General features: G+C 43.3%; 2 protein-coding genes across 2 annotated transcripts in view; one reads left to right on the top strand and one right to left on the bottom strand.

Moving 5' to 3' along the window:
• Positions 1–2,966, top strand: part of LOC101664199 (olfactory receptor 1E5-like) — a 4,424-nt gene extending 1,458 nt beyond the window's left edge. Inside the window, exon 2 of the mRNA XM_030886529.1 lies at positions 2,841–2,966. Within this exon, the coding sequence (XP_030742389.1) occupies positions 2,841–2,966 (126 nt within the window). The remainder of the gene's footprint in view (positions 1–2,840) is intronic.
• Positions 2,967–7,405: 4,439 nt separating this feature from the next.
• On the bottom strand, positions 7,406–11,675 carry LOC101664518 (olfactory receptor 1L4). The gene is made up of 2 exons (XM_004716206.2): positions 11,580–11,675; positions 7,406–8,374 (listed from the first exon to the last, which is right to left on the bottom strand). Exons 1-2 carry the CDS (start codon positions 11,673–11,675, stop codon positions 7,406–7,408), a joined length of 1,065 nt encoding a protein of 354 aa, XP_004716263.2.
• Positions 11,676–16,969: the final 5,294 nt, after the last annotated feature.

The following is a 16,969-nucleotide window of genomic DNA, read 5'->3' on the forward strand; positions in this document are numbered from 1 at the left end:
AGAGCAGAGAGTGGTCCCTCAGTCTTTAATTCCCTAAGAATAAAGGCCAGATTCCTCAGCCATTTCAGTGCTTTGACTCTACCAAATGTATCTACTCAATGAAGACTATCTTGTGATTGGTTATTTAGAAATAGTTAGAATTTTTGCACACTTCTAATGTTCATCTTTCCAGGACCATATGCTCTCCCCTTGGCAACCTATTTAGTTCTGGATTAATCCATCTTTTTAATGATCACATCTAAAAATATATTTCCCACCTTCTGAGCTGACTCTCCTAACCATTTGTCAGTTATTGACAAATTACTGTATTTTGGAAGGAAATTCCATTTGAATTAAAATCGCATAATATAGGAGTCCTAAAGTTGTGCTGTAAATTGTTAAATTTACAGACAACAAAATAGTAACCCAGAGGACAGCCTATGTTACTACACATGATAGAAAGACCAGAATCTATTTATGATTCCTAAGTAGGTGTTTTTCTTTCAGAAATATTGTGCTGGAAATTATTTAATATTTTATTTTCTTACAAGGCATACTATAAACGTTTTCAACACAGGTGTTCTTTAAACTCTATAATACCAAGTTCAGTGCTTTAATAACTGTTCAATATATAATAAATGTTTATTAATTTGATTTGAATGTGTTTTCATGTATGTTTTTAAGTGAATGTATGCACTTAAAGCCCCACCTTTCACTACACTTGATCTGAGCCAAAAGCCAGAGAAATGACTAAAGCCCCACCTTTTAAACCGTGCCTTCCCAATAATGCTAATTCGAACTTCGTTTCTTCTTCAAAATGTTCTTTATTGATTGCTAAAATGATGTATACTTATTGGAAATTACTCAAAGGACAAGTAAATGAATAAAGTAGCATGCAAAAATCCCCAGTGCTCTGATCCTGGTGAAGGCAGTTAAAAGTTAGGAAATGTTATTTCAAATATTTTTTATGTGTGGGTTAGCATTATAAAGAGCGCTGCATTTTACATGCGATTTTCTTGTTTTCACTTAAAAACATAATGTGAACACCGTTCTGTATAAGGACAGCCGACTCTATTACTTTGAGAAGCTCAGAGTGTTTTGTTGACTGGATATATTTACCATAATTTATTTAAAATATCTGATATCAATGCGTATTTGGATTGTTTTAGTGTTTGATAACTTTGAAGAAGATTTCAATTTGCAGCATGACCCGTGTATATTTTTGCACATTTGTCTTGCATCTCTATAGGATTTCTTAGCAGTAGATATACCAGATCAAAAGAAATGAATGTTTTAAAATTGGGTCAGAACTGTCAACTTATCTCCAAGAAGTTCTGCTATTTTTGTATTTAGTACAAAATGAGGCAACGTTTCATCATACCATTTAAAAATATCTGGTGTGACAAGTTCTCCTCAATATTCTTCTATTTCAAAATTTTCCTGACACATTTATTCTTTCAGACACACTTCAGATCTATTTTATTAAATTAAATCCCAGTAAACTGCTTTTGCGATGTTAATTAGAATTTCAACGAGCTATAGATTTAATAGAGAATTGATTATATATGTAATTGTCTTACACACTATAGTCAAGTAACGACTTTTCCATTTATTAGAGCTTTCTTAGTTGAACTTTGTAGATTTTTTAAGGTGAGACTGTTACATCACTTTCCATTTAATGTTTAATCTTAGGTGTTTTACATTTGAAAAAGAGGTTGAGGGGGCCATTACTGTGTTTTTTTAACTATTTATTTATCATGCATAGAGAAGACATTATTTTGCACATTGAATTTGCAGTTATTTGTTTTATTAAATTATCTCACTGTTTCCAATAAATATTTTCTGTTAAATTTACTGGGTATTAGATCAAAGCTAATATAAATATTGGTATGTATGCATAGTAATTTCCAGTACTTAATTTTATTTTTTCCTTCTCATCTAATTGCATCGGATACTACTTCAAGAATAAATTAAAATCATAGTGTTTGTGAGGGATGCTCTTAAGTTGTTCTTTACTTGAGGAGAGTGATTTCCTTATTTTGCCAGTAAGCATTATACTTACTGTTCCTTTGTATTGGCTGTTGGTTTATATTATTGTTTATTTTTATTCAACCAAGCAGCTTTTTGTCTCACTGGCTAAGTTTACTGTTGCACTTTATTTTTAGTTTATTAGTTATTTTTTCTTTACTAATTTAAAGGGGTTTTTTTAGTTTAAAAATTTTTTTATAGTCTTTGAGTTAAATATTTGATTTACAAATATATAATCCTTAAATGCCTTTTTCTTTTCTGTTAAATGTTTTAACACTCTACATTTTTTCTAAGTATTGTTTTGGCTACACTCACAGATAATGTCAAGAGTTTAGCCAGCACTATTGATTAAAGAGACTGTTTCTTCCCATTTAATAAACTTTGGCCTATGTTGGAGACCAGCTGTCCATAAATGGATGGCTTTAGGTCTAGGTTCTCAATTCTTTCCCCTTGATTTTTGTGTCTGTTGTTGTTCCAGTAGCAGGCTGTTTGGACTACTATCGCTACGTACTGGGGCCTGAGATCTAGCAGTGTGAGGCTTCTTCGGTACTGCTTTGTTATTCTGGGCTCTCTTTCCTTTTCAAACAACGTTGGCAACTAGTGTTTCCATATTATCGAAAATATGACATTTTAACTTAGACTGCATTATAACTATGGATTGCATTGGGTAGTATTGGCATTTTTACAATGCCAATTCTTTTTATCCATTAGTACTTAGTTTTTTAAATATGTGTAGGTTTTTTGGTTTCTTTCAGTAGTGTTTAATAGTTTTCTTTGTACAGTTCTGTTATGTCTCTTATTAATTTTATTTCTAAGGATTTTATCTTTTGGAGGCAATTTTGATCAATCTGAAGTTTATGATTTCCTTTTCTAAATTCTCTTTGTTGGTGTGGACTCTAGAGGAATCCTACCACTTGTTTACCAGTCTGTTGAACTTGGTGGCTTGTGTGATGCTATGATGCTGAAAGCTATGTCACCAGTATTTCAGATGCCAGCAGGGTCACCCAAAGTAAAGGTTGCATCATTGCTTACAGATGAAGAAGAAAATACTAAGGAAGGAGGAATAGGTTGTCCACAGCAGTTGGAAAGTATGGTTTTGGTGATAGAAACGAAGCTGGAGATCACATGATAGAATTTTACAAGATCAACGACTTCATTAGCACAAATACCATTTTTCAACAACACTAACAGCAACTATACAGGTGAAATTTTCCAGATGGAATCTACAGAAATCAAGTAGCCTGTAGCTGTGTGAAGAGATTATGGAGAAGCTCAATATCAGCAGCTAAAACAATACCAGGAGCTAACTGGAACAGACTGTCAATTGCTCATATGTCAGTTCAAGTTAAAGCTGAGGAAAATTGAAGCAAGACCACTAGAGCCACAATACAATCTTGGGTATATTCCACCTGAATTTTGAGAAAATCTCAAGAACATATTGGATGTATTAAACATGAATGACAGAAGACCTGATGACCTATAGGATGACAGCAGGTACATCATACATGAAGAAAGCAGGAGGCCATTAAAAAGACAAGAAAGAAAGGATCAAAGTGGATGTCAGAAGGGACATTGAAACTTGCTCTTAATTATAGAGTAGTTAAGGCAAATGAAAGAATTGATGAAATCAAGGAGATTAACAAAATTTCAAAGGGCAACTCAAGAAGACAAAGTAAAAGACTCTAATGAAATGTGCAAAGACCTAGAGTTAGAAAGGCCCAAAGAACATGCTTCATATATCTTAAACTGAAAGAACTCAAGAAAAATGTAAAGCCTTCAGTTGCAATATTGAAAGATTCTATGGGCAAAATATTGAATGATGCAGGAAGCAACAAAAGAAGATGGAAAGAATACACCAAGTCTCTGTACCAAAAAGGACTAGTTGACATTCAACTATTTCAAGACGTAGCATATGAGCAAGAGCCAAGTGCTGAAGGAAGTTTCACGGAAAGCATCAGCCAAAAACAATGCTTCAGGAATTGATGGACTACCAATTGAAATGTTTGAACAAATGTGCTTGACACATTGGATGGATGTATGGATTGTGATAAGAGTTGTACGAGGCCCCAATAAAATGATAAAATAAAAAAATAAAGAAATGTTTGAACAAGCTGATGAAGCACTAGAAGCACTCACTCATCTATGCTAGGAAATTGGGAAGACAAGTAGTTGGCCAACTATCTAGAAGATAGATATCTAGATCCATATTTGTACCCATTCCAATGAATGGTGACCAAACAGAATACTCACATTTTAGAACAATACCATTGATATTGCATGCAAGTAACATTTTTCTGAAAATCATCCAACAGTGCTTTCAGCAGTACATTCATAGGGAGCTTTCAGAAGCTCAGGCTAGATCCAGAGGAGGATGCGGAACAAGGGAAATCATAACTGATAACAGATGGATCTTGGCTGAAAGCAGAGAACACCAGAAAGAGGTTTACTTGTGTTTCTTTAACTATGCAAGGACATTGAACTCTGTGGATCACAACAAACTATGGATAGTCTTGGGAATTCCAAAACATTTGTGCTCACGCAGAACTTGTACATGAACCAAGAGGCAATTGTGTGAAGAGAACAAGGGAGTATGCATGGTTTAAAATCAGGAAAGATATGTCAGGGTTCTATCCTTTCACTATACTTATTCTGTTGTTTATAAAACCCAAACCAAACCTACTGTCATCAAGTTGATGCTGACTTAGAGCAACCCTATAGGATAGGGCAGAACTTCCCCTATGGGTTTCCAAGACTGTAACTCTTCATGGGAGTAAAAAGCCCTATTTTTTCTCCCTGGGAGTGGCTGGTAGTTTTGAACTGCTGACTTTGTGGAGTACAGCCCAGCATGTAACCACTATGCCACCAGGGTTCAGAAAAGGTGCATTATATGAAGAAGAATTCAGCATCAGGATTGGAGGGAGGTGCTTCCTCAAATGAGGAGGACTTGAGGTACTTGCTGATGGAGATCAAGGATTGCAACCTTCAGTATGGATTACAACTCAATCTCAAGAAGAACAAAATCCTCACAACTGGGCCTATAGGTAGCATCATGATAAATGGAGAAAAGGTTGAAGTTGTCAAGGATTTTTGTCTTGTTTGGACCCACAGTCAATGCTCATGGAAGCAGGAATCAAGAGATCAAAAGACACGTTACACTGGGCAAATCTGCTGCACATGAACTCTTTAGAGTATTGAAAAGCAACGATGTTACTTTGAGGACTAAGGTGCACTGGACCCCAGCCATGGTGTTTTCAATTGCCTCACATGTGTATGAAAGTTGGACATTGAATAAGGGGGCTAGAAGAATTGATGCATTTGAGATGTGGCACTGGCAAAGAGTGTTGAAAATGACATGGGCTACCAAAAGGACAAGCAGATCTTGAAGAAGTACAACCAGAGTGCTCTGTAGAGGTAAGGATGGCAAGACTTTGCCTCACATACTTTGGACATGTTGTCAGGAGAGACCAGTCCCTGGAGAAGGACATCATGCTTGGTAAAGTAGAGGGGATAGAGGGTCAGTGAAAGAGTAAAAAGACTTCAATGAGATGGATGGACACATTGGCTGCCCAATGGGCTTAGGCATAGGAACAGATGTGAGGATGCTGTGGGACTTTCATCTTGTGCATAGGATTGCTATGCAACTGAATAGAGTTGATGGCACCTGACAATCATAACAACAACAACAATCATTGTCCCACACAGGCTGGTGTGTTTCTTCCATGTGTACTAAATTGATGCCTCACTGAAATGGCTGCTTGTTTGAAGGCAAGCGTTTAAGACCTCGGATGCTATTCTTTATGAGAATTAGGCATCATCTGATTTCTTTAATGCAGTGGTCTCTTCGTAAAGGTATCAAGTAGGGTTATATCATAAGAACTAGTTATTTTTATATGGGCACTAAAATTAAGTACAAGCCTCCTATCCATTTTATATATGAGTTATACTTATATATATATAGGAATTTTCTATATAAATACTTATATATTTATATATACACAAATATATCTGTTGAACCCTAATTTGATGATGTTGATACTCCTACTTTTTTAGTATATAGCTACAAATTTGATGTTTATTTAAATAGTACAAAGTGCCTATGCTTTATCTTTCTAGATCTTTCTATATGCAAATGCACCCATGCATATATTTTTATCCCAAATATACTAGGATTTCTGAGTGCTTATCTTACTTAGGACAGTGACATATGAGGGAAGCTTCCAAAAGTTTTCGGGAAAATGGAATTAAAAGCTAGTAGATTTTTCCCCATGAACTATTTGAAGTCCCATTTGTATATCGAATAAATGCCACTCTGATCCATACAAGCATTAAAAATAATGTGGAATTTGACTTCTGGCAACATGGCAGACTGGGTAAACATGGATACCGTCCATCCTTTATAAATGTATGGGAAGTTTTGCCAAAAAGGGAACAAAATTTTTTATTACACATAGCTGAGATGAAAAATGAAAAGTTGGCAGGAGCCGACAGTGTAGTGACATAGGATCTGGAAAACAGGATCTGTGCCATTTGCAAAATTTATAAAGGAAGGGTGTTGTCCATCATGGGCTCTGATTAGATATACAATTCCTGATTAAGAAATCAAATCTCTATATCTCTTTGGTTTTTCCTGAAGAGGAATCTACTAGAATGTCCCGTACACTACAACATCTACAACAGACCTCTCCAAAGTCCCTGTAGATCTTGACTGCCCTCCCCCCACCCACCCCCGCCCCCACTTGCTTAAAGTTGATGGTCTATGTATCTTCCTTCTCCCCAAACTGCCAGACTCCTTTTGTCTACTGCCCCCACCCGCGTTCACGGTTATATTTTCAAAAAATACAAGTATAACTTTTTTCAAGCATTCCAAAAATGATTTTCATCTAGTGCTATGCACCCCGTGAAAGGGGCCCTGGGGCTGCATCAGGCAAGCATTGGCCTGCTAAGTCCAAGGTCAGAGACTCTGAGCGTGAGAGTTGTGGCTATCTGCTCACATAACGATGTATCGTCCTGGAAACCAGATAAAAGGTCACAAGTCAGAACCAGCCCCATGACATCAATCTTGGACGTACCCCAATATTAAAAGGAGACCTTTTATTATTTGCAATGCCTCACCAACCTCTCACCGTCCCGGAGCTCCAAACGAAAGCATTTCTTTTCCCAACAAATGATCTCATTTCATTTTCATCTGACAAGGCGCCTTCGGTGCACCCTCAGTTCACGTGCATATTTTCCAAAGTTTTAAATTATTACCTGTGGCAAACAAACAACACGAAAACCACTTTCAGACGCTGCGGGGACAAACGTGATAGAGTGTTTGGGAAAGCTTAAAAGAAAAGGGAAAACGAGTTGTCGGGGAATAGTTCTCCTGGTGCAGCAGCTGGTGAATCCGGGTCTGCTGTCAGAACTCTTGGGGCGCAGCCTTCCATCCAACTGCCCTTTTTAGGGCGCCCTTGACCTCTTTGTTGCGAAGGCTGTAGATGAACGGGTTCAAGGTCGGCGTGACCACTGCGTAGACCACGCTGGCCAGGCGGTCGTAGCGGGCCGAGTAGGCGGATGAGGGTCGGAAATAGACGGAGAGGACGGAGCCGAAGAACAGCGACACCACCACCAGGTGAGCCCCGCAGGTGGAGAAGGCGCGGCGCCGCCCGCCCGCCGACCGCACTCCCAGCACGGTCCCCAGGATGCAGGCATAGGAGAGGGACACGAGGAGCAGCGGGGTCAGCACCACGGCCAGGCCCTCGGAGAAGATGGCAGTCTCGGCGGCGGACGTGTCCGAGGTCGCCAAGCTCAGCATCACTGTCATGTCACAGAAGAAGTGGCGCACCAGGGCGGGGGCGGGGTAGGAGAGGGCGGAGATGAGCAGCGTGTGCAGCAGCGAGTGGAAGTGGGCCACCATCCAGGACGTGCCCACCAGCGCTGCACAGCGCCCGGGGGTCATGACGGCGCCGTAATGCAGCGGGCGGCACACCGCCACCGCCCGGTCGTAGGACATGGCTGCCAGCAGGTAGCTCTCGGTGATACCCAGAGCCACGAAGAAGTACATCTGGGCGAAGCATCCCTGGAAGGAGACGGCCTGGCCCGCGTGGAGCAGGCCCATCAGCAGTCTGGGGACCGTGACGCTGGTAAAGCAGACATCCACGAGGCTCAGGTGGCCCAAGAAGTAATACATGGGCGATCGGAGAGCTGCGTCGGACCTGACCACCACCACCATGCTCAGGTTGCCCAGGGTGTTGAGCAGGTAGACGCCCAGGAAGAGCAGGAACAGGAGCGGGTGGGCTTCTGAGCCATCCATGAGGCCCAGGAGGAGGAAGCCGGGGCTGGAGGTGAGGTTGGCCAGAGCCAGGGTGTGGCCCGTGGAGTGGGGGTGCTAAGGGAGAGAGGAGGCAGCCGGCCTGAATGCTGAGAGTTCTGGCTAGACTTCTGGAGAAATTAGGGCTCCATGTAAAAACATCTCTAATGTTCTTTCTTCCTGAAATCGTTTGGAAACTACAATGCTCATCAATAACCCCGAATTGATAGGTGAAGAAACTGAATCTCAGAGGAGTGGTTTAGAGCACTAGTCAAGGGCTAGAGTTTTGGAGGAGGTCACACCTGATTTTGAGACCTGGTGCTAACGTCAGACGGTGTCACCACTCTGAACCTCAGTTTCTTCTTCATCTTTAAATGAGGAAAACATCAATAGCTGCCCCTGAAGTCGGGGGTAAAGTGTATAAGAAGTTTGTGAAGATAATGCCCACACAGCATCTCTCTCTCTCTCTCTCTCTCTCTCTCATCTATCTGTCTAATCTATCAATCTACCTATCTATCATCAATCATCTATCATAGCTACCTATTATCACAGTTATTTGCTTACCTGTAGTCAATTAGTTTGGTAGAGCCAACACTGAGACCCAGCCCTTGTGTGTATCAGTCTAATTCTCTTCACAAAGCACCTTACTGAACTTACCATTTGATCACTCAGCACATGCTATATGCCAGCTCAGGGGATTGTCCAGCTTTGTCTATAAAGAAACAGATAATAAATAGTTTTGGCTCATAGGTGAAAGAGCTTCTGTTGCAATGAGTTAATTTCCAGGATAGCCAGGATAGCATGAAAGTAGTCAATCTACAACAAATGACATGGCTGTGTTTCCATAAAACTGTATTTGCAAAACTAGGTGGCAGCTAGATTTGTCCTGAAGACTGTACCTCTGTACTAAACACTGTGAGGGACAGAATGAGGAAGAAGTCTTAGCTTCTGTCCTCCAACAGTTGGGCTTGTAGCAGCCTTCAGATTGTCATGTACTTCGCTCATGCAATGAACCAAGGGAGTGTTAATGATTCTTTGTGCAGGAGTCTGGGTGAAATTGAAAGAAGAGGTGAGGTTTGAGTGGGGTCTTGAAGAATTGGAGCAAGAAGAAATGTTATGATGGAGAAGAGGGAGGGCATTCCAGGCAGGAGGGAGAGGTTGTGTGGGGTTGTTAGCACAGGAAGCATGGCTTGAGGAGGGGGAAGTGGGGGAGGGAATAGGTTCTAGAAATACTCTATTTCTGACAGTAATTGTTCAGGGAGGCTGGTTGTGGTAGGGCTACATCTTATGCCCTTGCCCAGTGATCTGTACCCACAATTTACCTAACGTATCTGTTGAATGTGGCTTTTAACGAGCAACGGATAACAACAAAGTAAAAAAGAGAGCGAAGAAGGGGATAGGAGAGCACACTACAGTGAGAACACCTGTCATTTCCTAGGAGAAACCTCCACTTTACCCCCCACCCTTTTTTGCTTCTCTATTATTGTCACTTACTGGTTATGCCAAGGAAATAACCAGCTTGTGTCCATGGCAACCCCATTCCTTACTCCAATACAGACCCAGAGTCCCTCACTCAGTCCGAGTTATGACTTTGGCTCCTTCTGGTCCATTGTTTTTTGACTACAGGATCTTCCCTCCCAACCACGTGGTAGGCTGTGCAATGTCAAGGAGCAAGCACTGGCTTTGGAGTCAGAGCTGCTTTGGTTCTAATTCTGATTGGCTGGGAAACGCAGACCCACTCTCACCATCTCCACTGTTCTCATTCATAAACCCAGGGCACTGACATGGTTGCCATGAGGATTGATTGAGGTCCTCTATGGATAAGGACTTAGCTCTGAACGGATGCTCTACGGATGTTAGTTTCCTTTCCCTCAACCTCTGATGGTTGTCCCTGTTCCTTGATGACTTCTTGAGACAGTCCAGTCCACTACTGGAGGGTTGTACCTATTTCATCATGTTTTACATTCATCTCAGTTGAAACCTTCCTGTAGCTTCTGCTTCGGGACCAGTTGTGGCCACATACCGAGTTTGTTTCCTCTGAAGCTTTTCAAATACTGGTTGAAGGGGTCTATTCTATGTATATTAAGTCCTCACCCCCCCCCCAACCCCAATTTAAACACCCTGGTGTCTTACCAAAGATGCTTAGACTCTGGGTTGCCATTCCATACATGGTAGCTTAACTGAATGTTGGGGTCACAAAAATTTGGCAATAGTGAAAGGTGTCTGAACTGGCAAAAGTTAAACTCACTGCCTTCAACTTGATCCCAACTCATAGCGATGCTATAAGACAGGTTAGAACTTCCGAGAAAGTAACTCTTTATGGAAGTCGAAAGCCTCATCTTTCTCCTTCAGAGCGGTTGGTGATTTCAAACTACTAACCTAGTGGATTACAGCCTAGTGCATAACCACTACGCCACCAAGGCCCCTTCTGAACTGGCAATGACCAAAAATTAATTCAAAATCCAGCAAGTAATGAATCCTAGGTGTTTCTGGCCACTTTTGTCCCTGTTTCAAATTTCTTAGGCAAAAGTGGGTAATGAGTGGGAAAAATGTAAGAAGCCCTGTCCTAGATTCTTTCTTATGGACTCAATCTCAGATTATTTTCTGTTCTAGATACTTAAGTATGTGCCAGTGCTTTTTCTTAGTGAGAATGAGATATGGCACTGGACTAGGCAGAATTCCCTGGGGCAGAATAACAACTCCACCAGACACTCCATGCCCAGCTATTGAGTGCCAGGTTTGAGCCAGGTGTTGTGTTAGGCTCTGAGGCTATAGTGGCACATCTATTGTTCACAATGCAATAAACAACTCACTATCTGGACAAAGTCCAAATGTCTTTCTTGGCTTGCCTGTCCCTATTGACTCAGGGTGGCCCCACGCACTGCAGAGTAAAACTGTGCGCCATAGGGGTTTCAAGGGGTGTCCTTTCAAGCTTTCTTCCAAGGAAACTCTGGGTGGATTTGAACTGCCAACCATTGAGCTAGTGGTTGAACATTTCACCTTTTGTGCTGTTCAGGGATTTCCTATCTGATTCAGGGAAGGTTTCAGAGAAGAGGTGAGGTCTGAAGTAGGTCTGGAAGAACAAGTAAGGTTGACAGAGGCAGAGGGGTAGGAAGGCATTTCATGCCGAGGAAAGAGAATGAGGCACATGAAGATATTTTGCAGGTAGAGTGGGGCTAACAGATGACCCCTTCCTAATACTGGAAGGAAGAAATGGAAGAGGCATGGGGAGGAAGGTAGAACGTAGGTAAGAAGATTGCAGAGAAAAGTTGGCTCCTCTCACCAGAAGGGTTGCATGCCAGATCTTGACACTGTCTACGGAGTCTGTGCGCTGTTCTTCCTCTGGGCCAGCAGCCCCCAATCCCGAGGTCAGATCCATCGTCATTCATCTCAGCCTGGAGACCTTAGCATTTTAAAATCCTGGCTCCAGCAGCAGCCCTGGAGAGAGAAAGTCCGTGCTATGAAGGTCCTAGGAATTCCTGAGCCAATCTCTCCAGTCTCCTCACTTCCCACTGAATACAGGGCAGACACATTGTACGCCTTCCAACCGGGCTGCCAGCATTCTTGTCCAGTCTTACCTCCCACTGCTCCTTCTGTCCCCTCTCTGCCCTGACCAGGCTCCCTTGTCACTGCCTCTCGCTTATCCCTTTCTTGTGTCTCCCTGCCTGAAATGCTCTCCCTTACAAGGGAAACTTCAAGGTAGTTACATAACAACCTAGTTCTTCATTTGCTTTCCCCCCTTAATGTGGGATAATAATCCCATCCTCATGGTTTGCTGTGAGGCTTCAATGAGGTAATAAGGGGGGGAAAAGTGTGACAAAAAGCATAGAGAAAACCAAGTATATCTATATTGTCCTTTTACATAGCGACCCGTCTTTTATATGTTGTTTTTTATTTGCTTATTTGTTTTTGATTTTCCGCCCCCATTTAATACGTAAAGTGCCATCTCCTCTCTCTCCATGGGGGAAAAAGTTTGCAAATTCTTTACTAACTTAAATCACTTAAACTGTCAGATAACAGTATATATTTTAAAGGCACTCTAAAAGTAATACCTTTATAAATTATATATATATATATATAAAATATTTTTTTTCTTTTTTAACATTTTATTAGGGGCTCATACAACTGTTATCCCAATCCATAAAAACATTATTTTATATCCTGAAAAAAACCACTTAAAAATAAATGAGCAAATGAATAAATGAGCACTTAACAAAAGCAGGCACCTTTCCCTAACTCAGCCTGCAAGTGGATTAAGACTCATTGTGACCCTCTAGGACAGGCTAGAACTGCCCCTGTGGGTTTCTGAGATTGTAACTCCTTTTGGGAGTGGAGAGCCTCATCTTTTTCCTGCAGTAGGCACTTGATAAAAGTCCACTTTCTTCCCGGCGCCGGCCCTGAAAGACTGTTGGTGATGGTGAGCTATGGTGACTGATGTATGTTGGTTTTCCCTGAGACGCCTGACACAAGACTGGGTTCCCTGACTGTTGGGGTGCTAGCGATGACTCAGAGTCCCTACCTGGGTCCCAGGTATGGAGATACCTGTTTGGAAACAAGTAGGAAGGACTTATGTATGTTTGTAAAATGAAGCAGGCCTATTTAAGATATAGAACCAGAAAACTCTCCATTACTGTTTATGCCTCTGCGTTAAACAATATTTTTGTTGTAAACTAGCTACAGAGACATTTTCATGGAACATATACAGATTTGTGCACTTAAAATATCGACACACATGCCTGGGAGCCACATTCACATGAAGATCTAAGCACAGACCCAGCGATTCAAACGTGCAAAGACGTAAAGTGACCTTCAGAGGACCTTCTGGCTACTCAGGCACACAGGTCCAAGCACATCTCCACACCAGTTCACATGATGCTCAAATGCCTTCCCCACTCTTTCTCGCTCCTCTCCAGTCTCTGGCTACCTTCACAGAATGGGGGGTGGGCAGTGTCAGCTCAGGGTAAACTTCCCTGCATCCTAGCATATTTAGCCCTGGGTTTCTAGCCAACTTCTTGTTTCTAGTCTCCTCCTCCCATCTCAGGTTCTTCACTCCATGATGCCCCAAAGAGCTTTCTCTGCAATCACTGTTTTTAATGTCAGATGCACCCTCTTACCTCCAGCGTCTCTGCTAAAGACACAGGCCAGGCCCCAACTCCCCTCTTCTACTCTACGCTGCCGAATGCATCCCACACCCCTCATCAAGTATTCAACAATCCGAACGGTTCTATCTGCTCTATGCCAGGCAGGTGCTCCACGGAGCACTGGGTGGAGAAGCATCCAGAGGTAAGAGAAGACAAGTGTCCAACATGATGTCTCAACATGGAGCACCCGGAAATGATTCTGAACTATCAGGTCACCCAACATCCGTGTCACAAACGGGGAGCAAAGCCCCCAAACATCCCGCAACTGGGGGACAGAGTCAGGATGTTAACTGGGGTTCCTGAATCCCACCAATGGTCTCTTTCACGTCCCCATGCTGTCTACCTCACTTCTGCCTCTCTCAGAAGCTTGGTTGACTCACCTGGCCTTTTCCCCATCGGCTATTCCTCTCCCAGCCAGCAAGTCTCCTGTCCGATAACTGACGCGTGAGGCCAAATCGACTCTGCCTTCCACACTGTAAACACAGAGGCTGAGCCACTTCCAGCAGAAGCGAGGCAAGGTGTGTGTACCCCAGAGAGAAGATTTCCCTCAATAGCCCAAGGCAGGAGGAGTGACACAGCCTGGGAGCAGAGGGGTCACACACGAATTAATTAACCAAGAAACTCCATGGAGAGCTACACTGGCTCTCTGCAACTGCTGGCCCCATGGGGACCCTCTAAGCCTCAGCCCTCACCGCTTCTCTTTCCTATCCCACCAGAGAGACAATGGGGGGAAGAGAATGACGATGTCTGGCTGACTATCCCCAGGCAGAACTGCAACCAGCACTCCTAAAGATGTAGTCCTACTCTGTGCTTGCTCTGCTCAGGAATAGCCCTTCTGGCCAATGTGAGGAGAGCAGTGAAGGGCATCGGGGACCTGAGCGCCCAGCTCCTGGACGCTTTGCTCCAGAAGGACTTCCCCAAACTCCAGGCCCACCCTGGCCTTAGAGCGTCCACTTAACTAGGAATTGAAGGGGGCAGCACTAGAAGGGCTGGAGTTGTTGGAAGGCCCCAGGGTCAGGGAAACTGAGGCTCAGACTCCATGTGGAGCTGCTCTTGATGGACTTCAAGGTAGCTTCCATTTCTCACCCCGTGGCCGGGCTGGAGGTGCTTAAAATGCAGTCCTGCCTAGCTGGTGGGAGGGCTGGTGCCAGCACCAGAGTCTTTTGACCACTTCTTTTAAAGCCCCTTCACAGTCCTCTTTACCTCACAGACCTCAGCAAAGCCACCCTCCTGGAACTGAGGGGTTGGTCTCATTTCCCAAGCTGAACTGATGTCTTCTGAGGGCATCTCTCCTCCTGGGTTGCAGCCCTGGTAGCCACATCCTTGCGGATGAACTTCTCCAGCTCGGCCACTCAGCATTCATGGGGTGCCCAACCCTGTTAGGCTCCAAGCAGTGTCAGAGACGACTTGCGAAGAGCAATGTCATCAAGTCCTGGTTTGGCCACCAGTCTCCTTAGCGCTCTGGGCAAGTCTCTCCCCAGCTCTGGGTCTCGGCTTCCTGAACTATAAATTCAGAAGGGGTAAACACTGATGATGTCTGAGGGTCTCTTTCATGTTTGAGGAAATAGAATTCTGAGAATGTGCCCTTGATCACTTACATTCAGGTTGGAGAGGGGAGACAATAGTTCTCAGCCTAGGCAGTCTGTGACGTAGGGACTGAGAATGGGAAGTCTTGCAGGAGTCAGGGAGGAAATGGGGTTTAAATGGAAGACTAGGAAGGATTGTGGCATGTGGGAGAGCTGTGTGGGTGTGGATAAGGTATCAGGAGCCACAGTTTATGCAGAGAGGATCTACCAAACCCAAACAACCCACCCCATCTAGTCCATTGCGATTCATAGACACACTGTAGAGCAGAGAACTGCCCTTCTAGGGTTTCCCAGGATGTCCATCCTCAGAGAAGCCTCGTGCTTCTCACACAGAGCATCTGGTGGATGGACCCACCCACACTTCAGTTAGCAAATTCACCTCTGCACTGCCAGTGCTCCTTAGACTTGGGGAAATACATAGAAAAGAAAAAGCTACCCAGGCACATTTCAAGTTGGGGAGAAGGTGTGGCTGTCGATTCTCCAAAGACTCTCTCACTGCTCTCCCCTTCAGAAAAAAACCCCCCAAATTCACCGCCATTGAGTCGATGCCTACTCTTGCTAGCTAGTTATCAAATCTCGAGGAAGTTACCGAAACGTTCTGCACGTCAGTGCTTCCCCTGTAAAATGGGAAAAGAGCAGAACCTGTGTCGCAGAGATGGCAGGAAGATCTTGTCAGTTAGTTGCTGTCAGCTCGAAGGATGCTGTTGGCTACCGCCAGTATGGGCTCTCCACAGAGCCTACAGGGTTCTGAGTCACCGGCGTTTCATTCTGTCTTTCACTCTCTTTGTGTGAAATGTCTGACTCTGACTCTCTCCCTTCTCCTAGATCAGCATGAACTGACCTTTGGCCAACAACTGCAAAGAGGAGCCATCTTCAAGCTGCAAGTTGCTAGCCATTTCAAGTCCAATGGAAAAACTCAGCTCAGACACTAAGGGAACCATTGTGGATAGTTGTTGTTGGGAGCACTCCATACCATGGTCCTCCGTGCCAGAGAAAGAAACACTGCCCGGCCTTGCGCCACCCGCACGCTCATTGCTTTGGTTGACCCCATCGTTGTCCACAGTGTGTCCATTTCATCCAGGGTCTAACTCTTTGTTAACCCTCTACTTTACCTAACATGATGGCCTTCTCCAAGCATCGGTCTTGCCTGATAACAAGGGCACCAGGGCCCCCAAACGGAGGCACTCGTCTTAAGTAAAACTGGCCAACCTGTGGTTAAGTCCAGACCCTTCATGCCTCTTAATTAACCTTGAATGTCCCAGAACCACCGATCATAAACCTCCAGGCAAAATTATGAAAATATGTTCCCAAGGGGGCCCTTGATGAAAGCAATCTTGTCTTTCTGGTCAATTTAATCAAGGATGGCCCTAGAACAGGGTCTTGACACAAACAGCTTGCTCAATCTCCTGCACAAGCAGACCTTCAGGAAACGTTTGACTCAAGAAGCAATCTTAACAGTATGTTTTTTTGAAAAAGAATGCCTTGTGATCATTTTGTATGCCCCTATAGTCACTAACCCCCTCAATTTAAGAATATTACTGACCCATATAGTCCAGCTAAATGTCCAATCCCTCTTAATTCTCCTGCTTCAAGATATCCTGCTTCCCCCTTCCCCACAGAGCTGAATCCCCATTAAAAATATTGTTAGTCCCTGGTTTTATCATATAAATGTACTTACTCATCTTCAGCCCCCCAGAGCACTTCCCTGCTGGTTCAAACTAGTTTCAGATCTTCAATAAACCTCTATTATTATGTTAACAGAGTGTGCTCTTTTACTCTTAGGAACTTTCCACAGTGTGTGACACCAAGTCTCGCCATCCTCACTGCTAAGGTGCATTCTGGCTGTACTTATTGCAAGACAGATTTGTTCGTTTTGGCAGTCCATGGTATATCCAATATTCTTTCCCAGCATCATAATTCAAATGCATCAATTCTTTTACAGTCTT

This window comes from Echinops telfairi, unplaced genomic scaffold (assembly GCF_000313985.2).
Source record: "Echinops telfairi isolate 266 unplaced genomic scaffold, ASM31398v2 ScPeMD7_2010;HRSCAF=2546, whole genome shotgun sequence".
NCBI classification, from domain to species: Eukaryota; Metazoa; Chordata; class Mammalia; order Afrosoricida; family Tenrecidae; genus Echinops; species Echinops telfairi.

Excerpts from the sequence above, each read along its gene's own strand:
- LOC101664518 (XM_004716206.2), bottom strand. The coding sequence starts at position 11,675 with ATGGATCTGACCTCGGGATTGGGGGCTGCTGGCCCAGAGGAAGAACAG. Across the intron at positions 8,375-11,579 it reads TCTGGCATGCAACCCTTCTG|CACCCCCACTCCACGGGCCA; the intron begins GTGAGAGGAGCC and ends TCTCTCCCTTAG.